This window comes from Cavia porcellus, unplaced genomic scaffold (genome assembly GCF_034190915.1).
Source record: "Cavia porcellus strain 051 isolate PalLab524CR breed Dunkin Hartley unplaced genomic scaffold, mCavPor4.1 scaffold_30, whole genome shotgun sequence".
NCBI classification, from domain to species: domain Eukaryota; kingdom Metazoa; phylum Chordata; class Mammalia; order Rodentia; family Caviidae; genus Cavia; species Cavia porcellus.
In genome coordinates this window covers 44,096,880-44,115,249 of record NW_026947513.1, presented here as the reverse complement: position 1 = coordinate 44,115,249, position 18,370 = coordinate 44,096,880, and the positions used below count along the sequence as shown (strand labels likewise).

General features: G+C 33.0%; 1 protein-coding gene across 2 annotated transcripts in view; it reads right to left on the bottom strand.

Moving 5' to 3' along the window:
- Window positions 1–8,889, bottom strand: part of LOC100726998 (UDP-glucuronosyltransferase 2B17) — a 33,084-nt gene extending 24,195 nt beyond the window's left edge. Inside the window, exons 1-3 of one of the 2 annotated variants that reach the window (XM_013145846.3) lie at window positions 8,764–8,889; window positions 7,250–7,343; window positions 4,801–5,056 (exon numbers count right to left, since the gene is read on the bottom strand). In XM_013145846.3, the coding sequence (XP_013001300.2) occupies window positions 4,801–5,056; window positions 7,250–7,273 (280 nt within the window). In that variant the 5' untranslated portion in view covers window positions 7,274–7,343; window positions 8,764–8,889. The remainder of the gene's footprint in view (window positions 1–4,800; window positions 5,057–7,249; window positions 7,344–8,763) is intronic. The other variant, XM_013145847.3, reaches the window with a different exon arrangement.
- Between the last annotated feature and the right edge of the window lie 9,481 nt (window positions 8,890–18,370).

Genomic DNA, 18,370 nt, shown 5'->3' with positions numbered 1-18,370 from the left:
ATAGGGGGAAGAGGATATGTTTGTGTTTTTCCCACAGATGCTGATACACCCAGGTGGATGCCAGAACGTTGTGTATGACATGCCCAAGAGCAAGATAGAAAAATTGCGCAGGACAATGCTTCGACTAACTGTGACCTCAAGGACAAGAACAACAACCAGAAGGCCTCCTGCGACAAGAGATGAAACTCTTCTGTTTTTGGCTCAATTGCTAAGCATTATTTGGGTTTTGCATACATTTCATATGCCTGTGCAGGCAGATAATTATTGGGCATTTGTACCTAATCCTTCTTCCTTGCACCCTATGTAATGGGGCGACAACGATGATGTTACTGTTTATGTAAATAATACTAGTGTCTTAACTTTTCCTTCTTCCACTCATATACAACCTATCTCTATTGTATATAATTACCCTGGAATGTCTACTTCATTACCCCTATGTTTTTCTAAAACAAATAAGAATTTTACATTAATAGAAAGATACTCTGATTGGGATGGAAACTTTACTAATGTAATGCACTGGGGAGTAGATATGATGTATGTATTTCGCAACAGTAGTGAAACTAGAGTGGGAAAAGGTAATCCCCCTGAGCATATTCCAGAATGTAGACAAAAATACTCAAGCAAAAGTGTATATGGACCCTCATGGCATTTGTGCCATCATAATTATACTATATGTTACAAAGATCTATGTGATTGGAGTGATTACAGAGAAACAACCTACAGGCCCTGAAATTTATTATATGGAATACGGACAAGGAATAACATCACCTTTTTTACCATGCTGTGGAAGTTGGTTGCAGTGCTTGATTACATTACTGTTGCAAAAGAAAAGTTTGTATTGCAACATATAGGGACACAGGATGCTACTTCTGTTAATGGCACAGTAAAAAATGTAACTATCATAGCTTGTGTTTCTAAACCATATGGTGTTACAAGTGGAGAACTTACTGTAAATAAGAACAATGAATCTTACAAACTTACTTGTAAAGATTACATCTTATCCAGTTGTGTTAATGCTTCACGAAACCACTCATCCATATTACCGGTCAAACAACCTCCATTTGTATTTTTACCTGTTAATATCACCACAAAGTGGTATCAAGATCCTTCTGTGATTATTTTGCAAAAAATAACTAACCTTTTAAATCGGGCCAAATGATTTGTTGGGATGTTAATGACTGGAATTGCTGCACTTATTACTTTAATAGCTTCCACTGCAATGTCTGCAATATCTCTTACGGAAAGTGTGCAAACTGCATCCTATGGCAATGAATTATCACATAATGTTTCTTTGGTTTTGAAAATACAGGAAAATTGGGATAGCCTGATTGAACAAAAATTAAATGCTCTACAAGATACAGTAAGAACCTTAGGAGACCAATTATATGCTTTGCAAGTACAATCTTCTTTGAAATGTCATGCCTTATACAAACATATTTGTGTTACTTCATATAGATGTAATGAAAGTGATGTACTTTGGGATAGGGTGAAAAATCATTTGCTAGGAATATGGCATAATTCCAATACTTCTCTAGATTTGCTTATGCTGCATAAAACTATCCAAGATACAACTAATGCACCAGCAATTGAAGTTGACCTAGCAAAAGAAACTGAGCAAATATTCAACGCATTACCCAGCCATTTCCCAAGCCTCACGGGCATTTTGCATTTTATCATTCTAGCTGGTATTGGAGCTCTAGCATTTATTGTCATGATAACAATATTTCCATATTTTGTGAGAATTGTTGTTGGGCAAATGAGAAATGTGCGTTTGGACTTGAAACGTTTTAAGTTAGAATCAACTGCTAATGAAATTCTAATGCGACGCTTTGTCTAAGAAATAAGAGGGATATGTTGGGAGTGGAACCAGGAGTCCTGCAGTGAATGGGTGTGGAGAAAACCACACACTGAAGCTGGACCTCAACCAGTTCTTCATTCTGCAGTAACCTCAGCCTTCTAGACAAAGCATCGCGGTGATATTCACCTGGGAATAGCTTCATAACATAAACAAAAGAAGTTTCTCATGGGCCCAGGAACATGTTTACCTTCTGGGCTGCACAACATAGAAGTTTCTCATGGGCCCAAGAACATGTTTACCTTTGCTGTATGCACAAGAAAGTGTCCTGAAGTGACTTGTATTGCTCTTTGTTTTGAAACATTATAAAAATTCTGGAGTCCTTCAATAAATCGCCTTTTGCCTCTTGAGCAACTGGTCTCCCTGTGTCTTCAGTCTCTTGCCTGACTCCTTCCCCGCGCTGGCCATAGCACCTGGCAATATATATTTTGAGAAGATTTTAGAATTAATACGACTTTTTATACGCATCATTTAATGTGAAAGTTGAGAAGGCTCATTTCAGAGCATTTAGTGATACATATATTTTAATTCCTAAATGAGAAAATTGAACTTAATAAGAAAATTTTTTTCAAAATTCTATAAAGAATCATGTTGGTATCACATGTATAAGCACTTAATGTCCTCGTGTACTGTTAAAAATAGATTTATTGAGTTTTATAGAAACTATTATTTAATGTTAAAGAAAATTACAGAAGGCATATGCAAGTCCTGTGACAAAACTCCAATGGTTTCACTGTAGATTTACTATTTCTTACAACAATCTAAACAGCACATGTTTATATGGTCCCACCTGGCCCTATAACATAAAGCATACACAAGGATTTCTAAGAGTGTTTGATGATTTTATATTCCTATCATTTTGCCTAAAATATCAAACTCTTATAATACTACAGACACACAAGATCACTTCCAAGGGCACAGGGCATAGAGAAAATTTAAGTATAATATCAGGTGATTTATTAAGGTCACTAAGAATGAAACATGAGGATACCAGGATGGTCAGATACTGACCTTCTTGGACAAGTGCATTTATGATTATGCTTATTCTGGTTAAGCAGCTAAACTCTGTGAACCACATAAGGACTTTTCTACACCTTGCTGTGAAAAAGTAGAATGAGTTCTATCAGCCAAATGCTGAAGTCCACTTGATAGATACCTTGTTGCATTGTGAAGCATCTTCTGAAACTGTTCATTCTGTATGGCCTCATAACTATATGCAAAGATAGATCAATCAAACAATACAAAGTAAATAAACACTATGAACTCTTGTTAAATAGATTGCAGGTGAACAGAACCTAGAAGAAGTGAAAGTTATATAAGTTTGCTTGTTCCCTTAGTTTAGTAACTGCTATTTTTCACCAAGTACTGACCTGGCATTTTAGTCATTGGTTTTTCACATGACACTTTGGATTAGCATTAAGAACTGCAGTAATGAAAGAACTCTAGTCCCTACCACTATATATACATAGATTTAAAGATCAAATGATATAATAGTACTACTTGAATGCTGAGACACGGTATTTTAAGGCAAGTTTTGAAGTTAGAAATTACATGTGCTTTGCAATTTATCATTTTTGAATGTATAACTCAATGATTATGTGTTTATCCCCTGAATTTTGTGATGCTTGTGTATATGGAGTCAACTAATTTTTTCTCTTGACTTAGTTCACATTACATTCCTATAAAAATTACTTTTAACATAGCAAATTTTAATTAAGAGCAGTTCAATTTACATGAGATTTCCATGGTTCGAAACTCAGAGATGTTGAAGAATAAAGTGTTGAAAACAGGATTTTGGATACACGTTTGTGATTTTGCTCTGCTCTAGAGAGCCTAGTGAGAGAGTAACCAAGGTTTTACTACTGGATAATGGGTCAATATCTTGATTATATCACTTGATGCTATTGAACAGAAAATTGTTTGAAACGGTGTTTCATTTAATCTAAGTCATGCAATATTTATAATTTATAAAACACTCATTAAAGTAATGGTCTTTTACATTTCAATGTATTCTTTCCCACATTAGTCACCTTCATGTGATTGCAGGAAAATATCTGGGACAATCAAGTTCTTGTGCGAAAGTCTTAGTTTCATAAAGAGTGTGGGGCATTTGAATAGTCTTTTGGGACCAATGTTGTTGGGCCTCAGGTGTGACCCATGTACATATCAGTATGGGCCTGTGACATAAGAATTCCCTTATCTTATGGCAAAGAAAATGTCAGTGGAATGATAAGAGTGAGGTTGCTAATGTTCTCCACACTGGATAAAATATTCCTTGCACTTGCACTTGATCTCAACTACAAAATGTTCTACAACCTCATGATATTATCATGGATAGTGGGTCAAGTTTTGGATACACAGATATCTGTGGGACAATAAAGACCAAGCCTATAGCATTCCTTCATCTTTCAAAAGGCTGATGATGTGAAATAGACAGATGTTTCATTGATACAACATGAAAATCTTGTTTGGGAAAACTTTAATTTACAAGTATAATTCTTTCCAGAGACATCAATATAACCTAAAGCACTAAAATATAAAAGTGATTTCCCCTTAATAAATAAAACGAGGACATAAGAACAATTCAACAACATAAACTATTAATTACTATTAATATATATGTATATATATATATAATATATGAGTAGCTTTATTTTTATTACATCGATATATAACAAAAGTGTTATACAATACAAAACATGAAGAAAGTAACCTACAATGACCTTTAATACATCTAGTACTAATGTGAAACAGACATGAGACAGGAGGGTGATTGCATAGGTTGACTTACATTATCAGTACAGGAATCATGGTTATTTACTGGCTCAGTGTACTTTCTTTCTTTTCATGAAAATTAATGGAGAATGTATCTAAAGACAATGGCTTTTGCCTCTTAGGATTTCAAAGAAATGTGATGTTGGTTTGTTACTAAACAGATCACTCACCTGAATTTATCCTCTTCTGGTTGATGCTATCCTGCAAAATTTTGCACTGCTTCCCTGATTTAATACTTCTCACTGATGTGATTTGAAGTGAGCTTATGTTCTGTATCATTCTGTTCCTTTTTGCTGATGAGATCTCTTCCATGAACCATGGGTTTTGTGAGAGGTTCACCAATAACTTTGCAGTGAAAGTAAAACCATTGTCTGTTTTGCGTGACATTTGGCATGGTGTAATATGCAAACTGCAAGACAGCAATTCCTGCTTAAGTTAAAATTGATTAGAAATATGTGGTGAGCCTGTGGAATACTCCCAGACAAGATTCTTCAAACTATTATTATTTATAGAAAGTTGCATTTATTTCATGTCCACTAAACAGTCCAATAAACAGTCCAATAAACAGTAACAGTTTAATATTTGTTATGCTACCTACAGTTTCTAAATTAAGTCATTACATGACTAACTGAAATTATACCTTTAAGAAAATCAGTGAAATGGTGTGGCATCACAGATTGCATGTTTTCATAATGTTATAATATTCACATTATTTTAATAAGTTCTGATCTTCTTTATGAGAAGGTGCTATAAACGTTGCTTATATTCACACTTCTTTTACCTCTATATATCTTCATGTGAGTGGAAATTGGAAATAATAACTATTTTAATTTTTAACTCTGGTGATATTGTTTGTATTTTTACTTGATGCCAAATGTTCTGTTTGTTTTTAAACAATACAAAAATTACATGATTTAATAATTAGTGAAAGCAAGCAATGGTGAGGAATACATTTTATGTAATAAATAACAAGGGAACTGCCTTCATAATATTGATGTGGATGGAAATTTATGTTTACAACTAAATAATATCAGCACCTCTTGCAATTTGTAATGTTTGAGCTGTTGTTCAAATTACTCTTTGCCCTCATCCTTCACCTCTGTCCTTTCCATTATCCTCATATACTTTGATGGGACTTTCTGCTTATATCATTTGGGAAATCTCTCAAGAAAAGCAATCAACTACTTAGAATATTCAGCAAGATTTTATGCTTTTCTAGTTAGTAAAAGTCACTATAGACACTTAAAATTTTGCATTTCAACTGAGAATTATGTTACATGCTGGAATAAATTTTCAGTTTTATATTGATTCCATTAGGCATGTAAAAACAACTTGTGAGAAATATGGTAGCAGTTTAAATAACAACGCTTGCTTTCTTATATCTCACAATAAAATTTTATATTTCATACTTGTTCATTTGAGTGCTAAATCTCATGCATTTACTTTTAACTCAATTTAACTCATCTCTCTAGAACACTGCCTAAGAATACCAAATTGATCTTCAGAAGAAACCATGCTTTAAAAATAGAGGAATAATTGAAATTCATGTTACACATTAACAAAGTAATATTTTTAGTAATATGTGAATGTGTCATTATAACAATGCACTTTAATAGAAAAATTAATGATACTTCTTATTAATGGTTTTGTGTTTCTGTTCCTCCCTTCCAAACTTTATGCAAATTCCTATATTCAGTGTGGCCTACCTCATGGTGAAAGGCATTAGTTATGAACCATCCAACTATTATATTTTTCCAACTTTAACATCGCCTATTTTTTTACATTGGTAGAGTCATTAAAGATAGATGAGTATGCTGTACAAATTCCCTGAAATAGTTGAGTATAAGTCGATTCATTGTTTAAAGCCTCTACACCTCAAAAATGTGATACATACATGATTATTCATGCAAAGTGCAATTTATATTTTTCTAGATTTTGCACATATATTTAAATAAATTATTTGGTTAGCATTTCATATATAATGTTGCATTAGTGTGTTTTAAACACAAATCATTACTAAATTAACCACCATACAATTAAACCTATATTTGATTTCTCTCTAAATATGTGACAGCAACATACAAATTTTAGACATTTTGAGATCCATAAAAAATTCATATTTTCATTTCAGTAAAGATGATGTTGTGTGGAGTACTCACTACAACTAAAAAAACTGTATGTTATTCTGACATCTTGGTTCTTCAAGTGAACTTTCATATTCATTATATTACAAGTTCATGCTTATTGAATATTTCTGCATCTAGCTACTAGTTAAACATTAACAATCACAACGTTGATTTTTATATACTTATTTAAATTGAACATGAAAACTTCATCAGGAACTTAGCCCCCAAAGTGAAAGATTTGTATGTGTTTATTACTGAAATTTGAAAAATATATTTCTGAAGAGCCTCTCAAAAAGATCAGATATTTCTTCTATAATTTTTACAATAAAAAGTAATATGGTAAAATATTTCTTCTGAAAATCATACATGAAGTGACTGATTCATTTCATAAAACTGTGTACAAAATCATCTCTACACAAAAACACATAGTAAATTCAAGTTGCCGATTTATTGAGATTAGAAGAATGGAAACTGACAGTGTCACAAAACTCACCTCATGAGCTCTCAGGTACTTCATCCAGAATTGTCCATCTATTCATCCAGTGACTGGGTTTTGTGAGCTATGCCAGAACTTTCCAACAATTTCTCTAAAGTAGCACACAGGTTGGGTTGAGACAAAAAAATAATACCGCTTAACAGGTACCATTATGTGCTATAAAGCTTCTTTCATAACTTGTGGTCATTTACCATTTTCTCCACTTGCATGCAAAGATATAGTAATGAGGAAGTTAAACTATGGCTCAGTTTAGAAGAAACAGACAACAAGATCAGTCAAGTTGGCCACCAATCCCCAATTTTCACTGCACCATGGTCCAAGTGGGCATCTCTGGTGGTCAAGGGGGCATCAGATTCTAGTATCATTCACATATCACTGCTTTCCCAGCCATGCAGAATGCAGTAGCCATGAGTCTTGGAGGCTTTCACTAAGATTACCGCAGGTTCCTTGGGAGCCAGAAAATGGTCCACTAATTGTGTTGTGTGTTTAGCTGTGCTGATAATACCTAAAGTACAGTAGAGGCCCTAGGAAGTTTGAAATACCAAGAACACTGATAATCTGCTAAGAAATGGTGCACAGAATTTACAGAGCAATTCTAAGAAAGAAGACACATGCTGTGTAATTGGAAATGCCATTATCGTTGAGGAGCTCAAATAATTTGGAGCTAATAACTCCAAATTATCTTCAGGTGCTAGATGTAAAATGTAAAATATAATGTTTTCCTTGTGGTATTTTGTTTTTTCCTAATATGAAATTTTGGAATGGAAATGCCTCCCATGTGCAATTATATGTTGGAATACTTTATGATTATTTAGATTTTCCAGAGACAGCTAGAAGTTTCTTGGAATGTTACAGGGTACTTCAGATTTCAAATTTGTAGAAATTTTTGAAGAAACTGCAGTAAGTGTTCTAAATGCATTTTGCATGTGACATACAAAAGTCTTTAGATATCTAAGAGAGGAGTGCTATACTTTAGTGCTAAAATGTCTTTCTCAAATTCTTATATTTATTTGTTGAGAGTCATTGAAACTGGAAATTGAAGACAAGTACAGGGCTCCTGCATGACCAGGGCATGGCCTACTGGAGAACAGTGATAGGACTCAAAGGGCAAGACAGGTTCTTCTGCCTGCCTGCCTTCTGGTGTAATTTTGCCAAAAGCCTGCCTGTAACACTCTCACCTCATGCTTGACTGTTACTCTTAGAAACCTCCCACTTTCCCACAAGGCCTGGTTATCTGAAATGCACACTGAGTTTTATATAGACTGTGTTTTTAAACACTGGGTGCCTCTTGTTCACTGATAAAAATTTAGGAATTTTCATTTCTATATTTCCAACCCTTTTCAGGTTCCTTACACAAAAGACAATGCCTTCAATACCACATACTCAGGTAGAATCAAAGTAGTAGCCTCATTTGGGATGCCAATTTTATGTGTCACATATTTTCCCACTGCTAGGACAACTTATCCAACATATACATAATTTAAAACAGGAAAGCATTTTTTCCCCCTCACAGTGGAAAGATGCTTCCTGGGTCCACTCAATCCGAGACAGAAATCCAATGGTGGAAGTTTGTTTCTCAATCAATGACAGCCAGATTGCAGTCCAGAGAAATCACACAGTGGGAAATGAATGAGGGGCCACACAGATCTCAGGGAACCACATCATGAACTACAGAGTGCCTTGGCTTGAAATGTACTTCACAAAACCTGTGGGCAGATACATAAGTTTGTCAAGGTATAACCTACAAGTGCTTTAAAAAAAGCAATGCTGGTAATTTTTTAAATTGAATTGTCAAATAAAAATCTCAAATGAATCAATTCTTTCTTTCTATGAGTTAGTTAGTTTCTATGAGTTAGTCTTTCTATGAGTCAGTTGATAACAATGTATGAGAGTTACTCAGCTTCTTAGGAGAAAAGATTTATTTTGGCTGAAAGTGTTGAAGGTTTCAATCCATTGACAGGTGTGACCACTGATGTTGGACATTACAAGACACATAAGATTGGAGTGTGTGGCAGAGGAAACTCATTACCTCAAGGCTGAGAATCAGAAAAACGAGGAGAAGTGGAAATAGGGGATTGATATCTGTTTCCAAGCCTCATCCTCAGCACTGGCTTTTTCTTCATCTTCACCCCACCTACTAGAAGATTCACTGCATCCTAAACACCATCTACTGGGGACAAAACCTCCAACACTTTGCCTTTTAAAAGACATAAAGATCTAAATATATTTTATTTCTGTTAAAATAATTTAGAGGAGCAAAAATTTTCATGTATAGTATATCAAAGCCATAGCCTCATTTCTGCATTCATTATTTCTTTTTCCTTTGCTAATGAGTATCAAATTTCACTTGTCATGAACTTGCTTACATCACTGGATTACATACCAGGGATTCATTGCTTTCTATATTCATCTTGTAATCACAGTGTAAGAATCACATAATGTTTTGAATACAAAATGTGCATTCTATTACTAATCTTTTGCACATTCTTATAGGAAATCATAAGCAATTAATACTTTCCAAGTATTTACCACACAAATTATAGCTGAGTATTCTTGAAATTTCCAATTGTAGCCTGATGACATTGGTTTACATAAAAGATTACTGTATTACTTTTATGACTTTCACAGAGCCTGAAAGAACTCTCTGAATCTAGTAACTGGCAACCTGCAAAGCAATTATGTTCAATATTTTATTTAAATATTTAGCTGTCTCACTGTCCTAATCAATCTTCACTTAATCTGTGGATGATTGTTTTCTCTGGAATGATTTAAAAAAAACTTCCACTTACAGAATGACTAACTTCAGTACATTTTCTACATTCTGTAACATTCTAATGAAAACAATTCAAACTTGGTTTGAGAAAATTTCAAAAGTGTACAAAAGTATAACATGAATAGGATTAATTCATATTTACCATTTCTGAAAATTAGCCCAAGATTCAATTTCTCAGTGTATAAATAAAGTAGTCAGACACCAAAAAATCTTGCAATGCAAGCTTAGTTACACAGAAGTGAGCACTATACTGCTAAGGTGAGGTAGCAAGCAGACAGAGAGGCAGCAACTGCCTTCTTGTCCATCCTAACCTATGAAAAGGAGTTGATAATTTTCCTCTTTGGCAGAATGCAAGGTTGACTATTCCAATTTGTACTAGATGATATAATCGAAAACTTGATAAAAAAAAAACTACTTATGATCAGTACAAATTCAAAATATGATTTGTTTTCTGATATTTTAGGTGACAGTTCAGAGCTTTTTTTTCTACTCTTATAATGAAACATATTCATCTATTGAGATTTCCAATACTAAATAGTACATAATTACCTGTCAATAGAGAGATAAATTCTACATAACCATAGAAAGAATATGATTTTGTATGTTTCTTTTTCTTTTTTTTTTAATTAACATTTTTGAGGACATTTTATGTATTCTCCTAAGATATACTTGTTAAGGGTTTCTGGTGAAGAATATGGAAGCTTTTAATACTGAAAACTTGTTGAATATTTTGGGAAATATTACCACTGGTTCAAATGTGTAAATTGATGTTTGAAGAATTACACGCTTCAGCGTCATAGAACAGTCAAGGTAAATCCCCCTCAAAATAAGAATTTTTCTAAATAGGTATTATTTTTGCATTACTAATTCTTTGTTGTTATAAAATACTTTTAATTTTTTCATGAATTTATCTTCATAAAATTTTCCACTTCATTCAAATTATGAAGTGGTTTGACATTTTATTGCTCATATAATTCAGTTATAAGCTTTTTATTTTTTCATATTCCTTATCCATGTTTGCACATTTCTGCACATGTTGACTTTCGTCCTCTAGTGTGATGTTTACAAAAATGTTCATTGTCTTGTGGACACCACAAGTCTGGCAGATAAGCTTCATAAAATTTAATTTATTTTTTATGTTTTTGATATGATATCATTTTAGATTCTACTATACTCTATCACTGATCAATTCCCTATAAAATGTAACAATTATTGAAGTCTTTGAATAATTTTCCTTTAATTACATTTTAAGGACTGTTACAACAACTTTTTCATTTTTAAAATTTCAATTTATTTTGTATTTTAGGCACTGACATCACACTCAGTATTTCATACTATATGGCAACCAGTGGGCGATGAGCTATATTCCTGAAAAATAAATTTCAAATATTTGTTTTTCATAGAATATATTTTGTCTTAAAGTTATTGTCTATAATGTTATCTAGGTTTTCAGAGACATGGACAAGATTGTTAATAAACTTATGCCTTCACATGCAACATTCAAGAGAATATGAAAGCTGCTTGATTTCATTTACACCATTTCAACAAATACTGATAAATTCTGTATTCCATGAAATGATATCAGTGATGTTCAATGACAGGAAGTTTAGTAAATTCATATTTCCATGTAAAATTTTGTGGAAATTATAGCAAAGTCTCTTGAGAGAAAAAAAGAAAAGTACAGAAAATAGAAGGAACTCTTATCTGAAGTATGACTAAATATAAAGACATAGGAATGATCATTTCAAACCATCCACTCCAAACTCATTGAATATCAGAGTTATTTCTATAAGGTGACTGAAGATTGGGTACATTTCAAAAGTTATCCACAGTACTATTTGCATGTCACTGGGATATAATGAATTTCATTTAGTTCTGTACAGTTGCTTAAAATGAGATGAAATGAATCATTAGAAATTCTTAAAAGATCAGTACCAAAAAACAGTATGTAGTTCCCACATAGCTGATTGTTACAGAAATCAGATTAGACTGACCGTATTTTTATTTCCATGCATATTACTGTTAAATGTATTAAGAGGTAAAAGGAGAACAATCTTGATTTTCCTTGGAGAAAATATTGCACGGTGTTGAGGATTGATGCTTGCTAGTCATGAGCATTATTTGTCTTCCAAAGTTGCTGAGCAAAATATATATAGCTGGAATAAAATATTAGTGGCTGAAAGAGGACTATTGTCATCTCTGGTTGCCAATTGTAGTTTGTTGCTTATGCCTTGCTGGTTAATGCTTGTCATGAACTGATTCTCCTCTTTGATGCTACCTCTTCCTCATGTGATCCTACCATCTCTCCCTGTTTTAGAGCCAACTAGTCATAGACAAAAATATCTGTACACTGGGAGTCTCATAAAAATTTCCCCTTTAACTTTGAATGTTGTACAGTTTGTCTCAGAAATGTGAAATGAATTAGTTCAGATAATGCATACCGTCAAAAGAACATTGAAAAAGTCAATGTAACACTCACTACCAAATACATAAAGTTTGGAATGCAGTTCAGTTTAATAGTGTAAGAAGATCATAAATGATTCAACTATTTTTATCTTATGCAGACACATATACACATTTGTACACTTACACATTGACATGTATTCAGCAGAAGAAACAACACAGAACAACATACCCAGAAAGATTTGCAAATAAGAAACAATATCTAGTATCATGAGTGTATGAAGGAATTCAAAGAGCAAGGGCTTATAAGAACTATAGTATGGAGACGTTGTTGGGGATTCAAAAGTGACAAAAGGCTAACATTAGGGAACAAGCTTTACTGCATCTGTAAGTGCAATGTCTTACTGCTTTAAATAAATAAAATAAATTGTAATACAAATAGTGATCTGTGTATGGTACAGCAGATGCAAACCTACTATTCTCAAGACAAGATCACCATTGACCTAATTAACAACTGCTAAAGTTTAACTGATAAGTACATGGAGAAACAATCAGTCACATGAAGTGGAAATATTTGTGCTCAAAGATTTAGCTAAAGGTAAATAATAATTGGGATACACAAATAAGCACCATCTAAATATTTTAAGATAAAAACATCAGTGAATCAATAGAATTAGGTGAGTTGAGAAAGATAACTATAAAGGAAACTTTTAGAAAGGTCTTGATATCAGAAATAGATTCACTGATTTTACGAAATACAGTTGACTATATGAAGCAAAATTGAAGAGTAAGAGAACAAAGGGAATTAACAGAAAAATTAGTGAATTTTCTGTTTTTCTGAGTGACAACAAGCCCCTATCATAATTGCTTAACTGGTACAGAAATTGCTAAGGTACTAATTGAAAGTGTGGTTTGTTAATAATATATACTAGAGCTTCCATTAATCCCTGATTTATATCTACAGCCCTCCTGTTTCTACGTGTTTCTGGACATAATAACTGATATTATATTTTATGAAAACTTGTTAATTAACTTGATGAGTTTGTCTCAAGAATAAATTCAACCATGAATTGTTCCAACTATAGGAACTTCAGGTGCTATGAATAACCCATCTCTACCATTGATCACTGCTTTAGAAGTCGTGTTTAATTCTTATCACTTTGCATGATCTTTTTTGATTTTACTTTTTACCAATAAGTCTAAACGAATTCCAGGTCCAAGTACAGTGAATTACTCTGTTGCCCAGATTTGTGTTTTAGCAATCACAACTTTTACAATTTTAAATTTTTCTTTACCAATGTAGAGGCAACAGAAGAATTCTACAAGAGAATACAAGTACACTATGTTGATAGAAAACCTGAATAAATCATAAACTTCTATTATTGTTATCCAGAAAATTGCAAAATAATTTAGCATCTCAATCAAGGTATGCTTTGATGTACTTGATTATGAGAATTATCAGCATCATCCACAGACCAATCATCAATAAATTTCTACATTAGTACTGATTTACTGGGACTGCACGCAAAGTTGATTTTTAAGTGACAAAGAAGCAAAATAGAAGAGATTCTTTCTAACCAAACTGAAGTAGTTATTGATGTACCCAAATTCAAACTCTAAAATGTCAACACTACTTTTGTATTCTACAACAAGAAAGTTACAGTCAATTGAGGTGCTATCATGAGGGTGATTCACGGGAGGCATCAGTGAACTTCGAGGCATGGTCAGGTCAGCAAGAGGAGCACCATGCATCGTACAATAGTGAATTCAGGTCCCTCGCCCCTATGCCTGGGCAGGTTATGTCTGAATCTCCATGAATTCGAAAGTCTTAGTGTGGGCACTTTCACAGTAGTACTGTTACATGCTGGCTGGTGGCAGTACATAGACCAGACTGGAGCTCTTATTGCTATCTTTGTCTGAAATAGGACTTTTTGGTAAAAATAAAGAAAGTCACTGCATCTAGGTTCATGGAATATTTCAACATTTAGTCTTAAAAATTTAAATACATGTGCATCAAATACCACCACATTAAACATCATAAAATATACAACATTAGACAAAAGATCAGATCAACACTATAAAAATTCAATGGCAATGGCAATCTACTGCCCCACTATCATAAAAGTAAAGGTCAGTTAGGCAAACAAAAAAAAAAGAAAGGAAAGAAAAACTTGTGTTTAGCCTAACCTTCAAAGTCATGGGCATAGTAGAGATATACAGATTAGATATTTATGAAAACAGTGCAAATTGTTCTCAGCAGCATGGTGGATTTATTTCCAAAATGGATCACAGTCTACTGCATAACACATAGGTAAGAAATTGAAAAAAGTATTGAAATTATTCCATGCACAGAATCAAACCAAAGTGAAGGGAAACAAAAATCATTGACTAAAGATGGTGCAGAATCTATGCAGACACAGTAAAATTAAATAATACTCCCCAGAATAATGAATGGGTAGAGATGAAATTAAAGAAGAAGTTAACCTCTGCAATCATAAGACTATGCAGGAGAGATAAAGAAAATATAGAACACAAATAAAGAAGTCTAACTGATATGTTTACAGTAGTAAATTGCCATATTTCAGTATCAAAATGAGGCCGGGGTTTAGTTCAGCAGCAGAAGCACCTGCATGGTAGGCACAAGGTCCTGAGTTCCAACACTTGTACAAAAAAAAAGTAAAGAAAATAAAAGAAAATCACAGTGTACTCAAAAAATAACCAGATTCAAATCCTGTATTTTGAGGTCCTGCATAGCACACAAAAACAAAATCCAAACACAATGCTTATATAAAGAGATATAGTACAAATGTGTATAGGCCACAAAGAAAAATAATTTATAAACATCAGAGCACATTAATGTCATTGCAGCTAAGAATCAATACAAAGAATTCATGAATTGAAGAGTTGTTTCTTTGAAATACTTAATATGATAATCAATTTATTTTAAAAAGCTAGCAAAAATAAGATAATCATACAATTAGAAATGAAAGGAGTGACATCCAAACATTCTGCCCAAACCCTGAAGACTATTGGTGGCTACTATGAGAACCTATATTCTTCATAATGTAAAACTGTGAAAAACAGTCAGAATTCTTTGATGCATATGAAATATAAAAGTTTAATGAAAGAGATACGCAAATTCTAAATTTTCAGAATCAGTCAGTAACAAAATAATAAAGAACTACCAAATAAGTAAATTCTTGCTTTTAAGACATTCACTTTGAGCTCTTTAGATGTACCACCAATACCTCTCAACCACTTCCTGAAAAATGAAAAAGAAAGAAATATTTCCAAATGAATTTGTGGAAGCAAGAAATACTCTAACTCCAAAACCAGAAAAGGTCCTAAATGAATAAGGAAAACTACTTTCTAAACTCTTTAATGAACACAGAGGCAAAGCTCTTCAGTAAGATTCCAACAGATAAATTGAAGCAAAGTATCACAAAGATCATACAGCATGACCAAGGAAAATTTACTTCAGAGATGCAGAAATGGTTTACTCTACCTCCCCAGATACTAGAATTAAGGAAAAAATACATGATCCCCAGATAATAGAATTAAGGAAATAATATATATTCATTTTGATACATTCAGCAAAAGCATCTAAAATATTCAGTATCCATTCAGGGGAAAACTTTCAAGAAAGTAAGAATACAAAATCCTTATTTTAATCTTGTAATTTTGTAATAGAAATCTATCTAATGACCATGCACTTAGTCACTGAGCTAAATCTTCAGCTGTTTTAGCTTAATTTTGTAAATTTATCTGTTACAAAGTAATGGTCACCTTCATATGTATTTGCAAAAATCTGGAAATTTTCCCTCTCGATTCAGGATACATGGATGTTTATGATTATAACTTTTATTCCATATAGTTCTCAAAAGACTTACTAAATTAATTGGACAAGAAAAAAGACAAAAGTCAGCATAGATACAGAACAAAGAAATGAAACTACCATTATTTGTAGATGCCGTGGTCTTCCTCATAATAGACTCACAAAACTATAACAAAAATGAGAATTACCACAAAACTCAATAGTGTAGCAGTGTAGAAAGCCAACACACCAAAATTAATAGTGTTCTTTTACACCAACAGCAAACTTGTGGAGAGGAAAAAGTACAAAAATATACTTTTCACAACAGTATTAAAAAAAAAAAAACGAAGTAACAGTGGAAAAAACAAAGATAATGATATTCCACTACAATGAAGCAATTACAATAATGCTTTGAAAAAGATTAAAGAATACAGCAGAAAATGAAAAGATGTTCCTTTTCTAGAAAAGACAAAATCAATACACCTAAAATGGCCATTCTATCAAAACTATTATATAGCTTAAATGCAATACCATACATAACATCATTCACTTTATCAATAATAAAACTGGAGAAAGCAAATCTAAAAATTCACATAGAAATAGAAGACATCTAACAGTGTAGACAATTAACAGTAAAAGGAATTCTGGGAAACAAGGGCATAACAATGGCTTCACATTCCTGAACAGAGATCAATACAGAATTGGATTGTTTTAAAAATTGTGGGCTCAAAACCTGAGAAAGACCCAACTAAAAAAGAGAACTATAGACCAATCTCCCTAACGAACACAGATGCAAACATCCTCAATAAAATATTGGCAAATAGGATGCAGCATCATCAAGAAGATTATACACCATGATCAAGTGGGATTCATCCCAGGAATGCAAGGATGGTTCAACATTCGTAAATCAATAAATGTAATCCACCATATCAATAAAGCCAAAAATAAGAATCACATGATCACTTTTATAGATGCAGAAAAAGCCTTTGATAAGGTCCAACATTTATTCATGATAAGAACTTTACAGAAAATTGGAATAGATGGTCTTTATTTCAAAATAATAAAGGCCATTTATGACAAACTAACAGCCAGCATCATACTAAATGGCCAAAAATTGAAAGCCTTTACTTTAAAATCAGGCACAAGACAAGGATGTCCTTTATCATCACTCCTATTTAATATAGTACTGGAAGTACTAGCCAGAGAAATTAGGCAAGAGAGAGAAATAAAAGAGGTAAAGATAGGAAAAGAAGAAGTTAAATTACCATTGTTTGCAGATGACATCATACTCAACATAGAAGACCCACTAAAGTCCACTGAAAGACTCTTAGATACAAAAAATAAATTCAGTAATGTAGCTGGATACAAAACCAAAACTCAGAAATCAATAGCATTCCTATACACGAACAACAAATTCACAGATAGGAAAATAAGAGAAACTGCACTCTTCACATTAGCAAGCAAAAAAAATGAAATATATAGGAATTACTCTTATGAGAAAGTGAAATACTTACATAGTTAAAATTATAATACACTGAAAAATGAAATTGAAGATGATCTCAGAAAATGGAAAGACATCCCTTGCTCATAGATAGGAAGAACAAACATTGTGAAAATGGCCATTCTCCCAAAACTGTTATATAGATTCAATGCAATCCAAATAAAAATACTGTCAACATACCTTATAGATCTAGAGAAATCACTCCTAAATTTCATCTGGAACCAGAAGAGACCTAGAATAGCAAAGGCAATTCTATGCAGCAAAGACAAAGCAGGAGGCATCACAATCCCTGACTTGAAGTTATACTACAAAGCAACAGTAGTAAAATCAACATGGTATTGGAATCAAAACAAAGCCGAAGATCAATGGAATAGATTAGAAGATACAACCACAACTACAAACACACTCAACCACCTTACCTTTGATAAAGGAGCCAAGCAGGTTCACTGGAAGAACAACAGTCTCTTTAATAAATGGTGCTGGAAAAACTTGCTCTCCATTTGCCTAAAGCTAAAGCTAGACCCATGTCTATCACCATGTACTAAATTAAAATCTAAATGGGTCAAAGATCTGAATATTAAAACAGAAATACTAAATCTTTTGGAAGACAAATTGGGTTGAAACCTT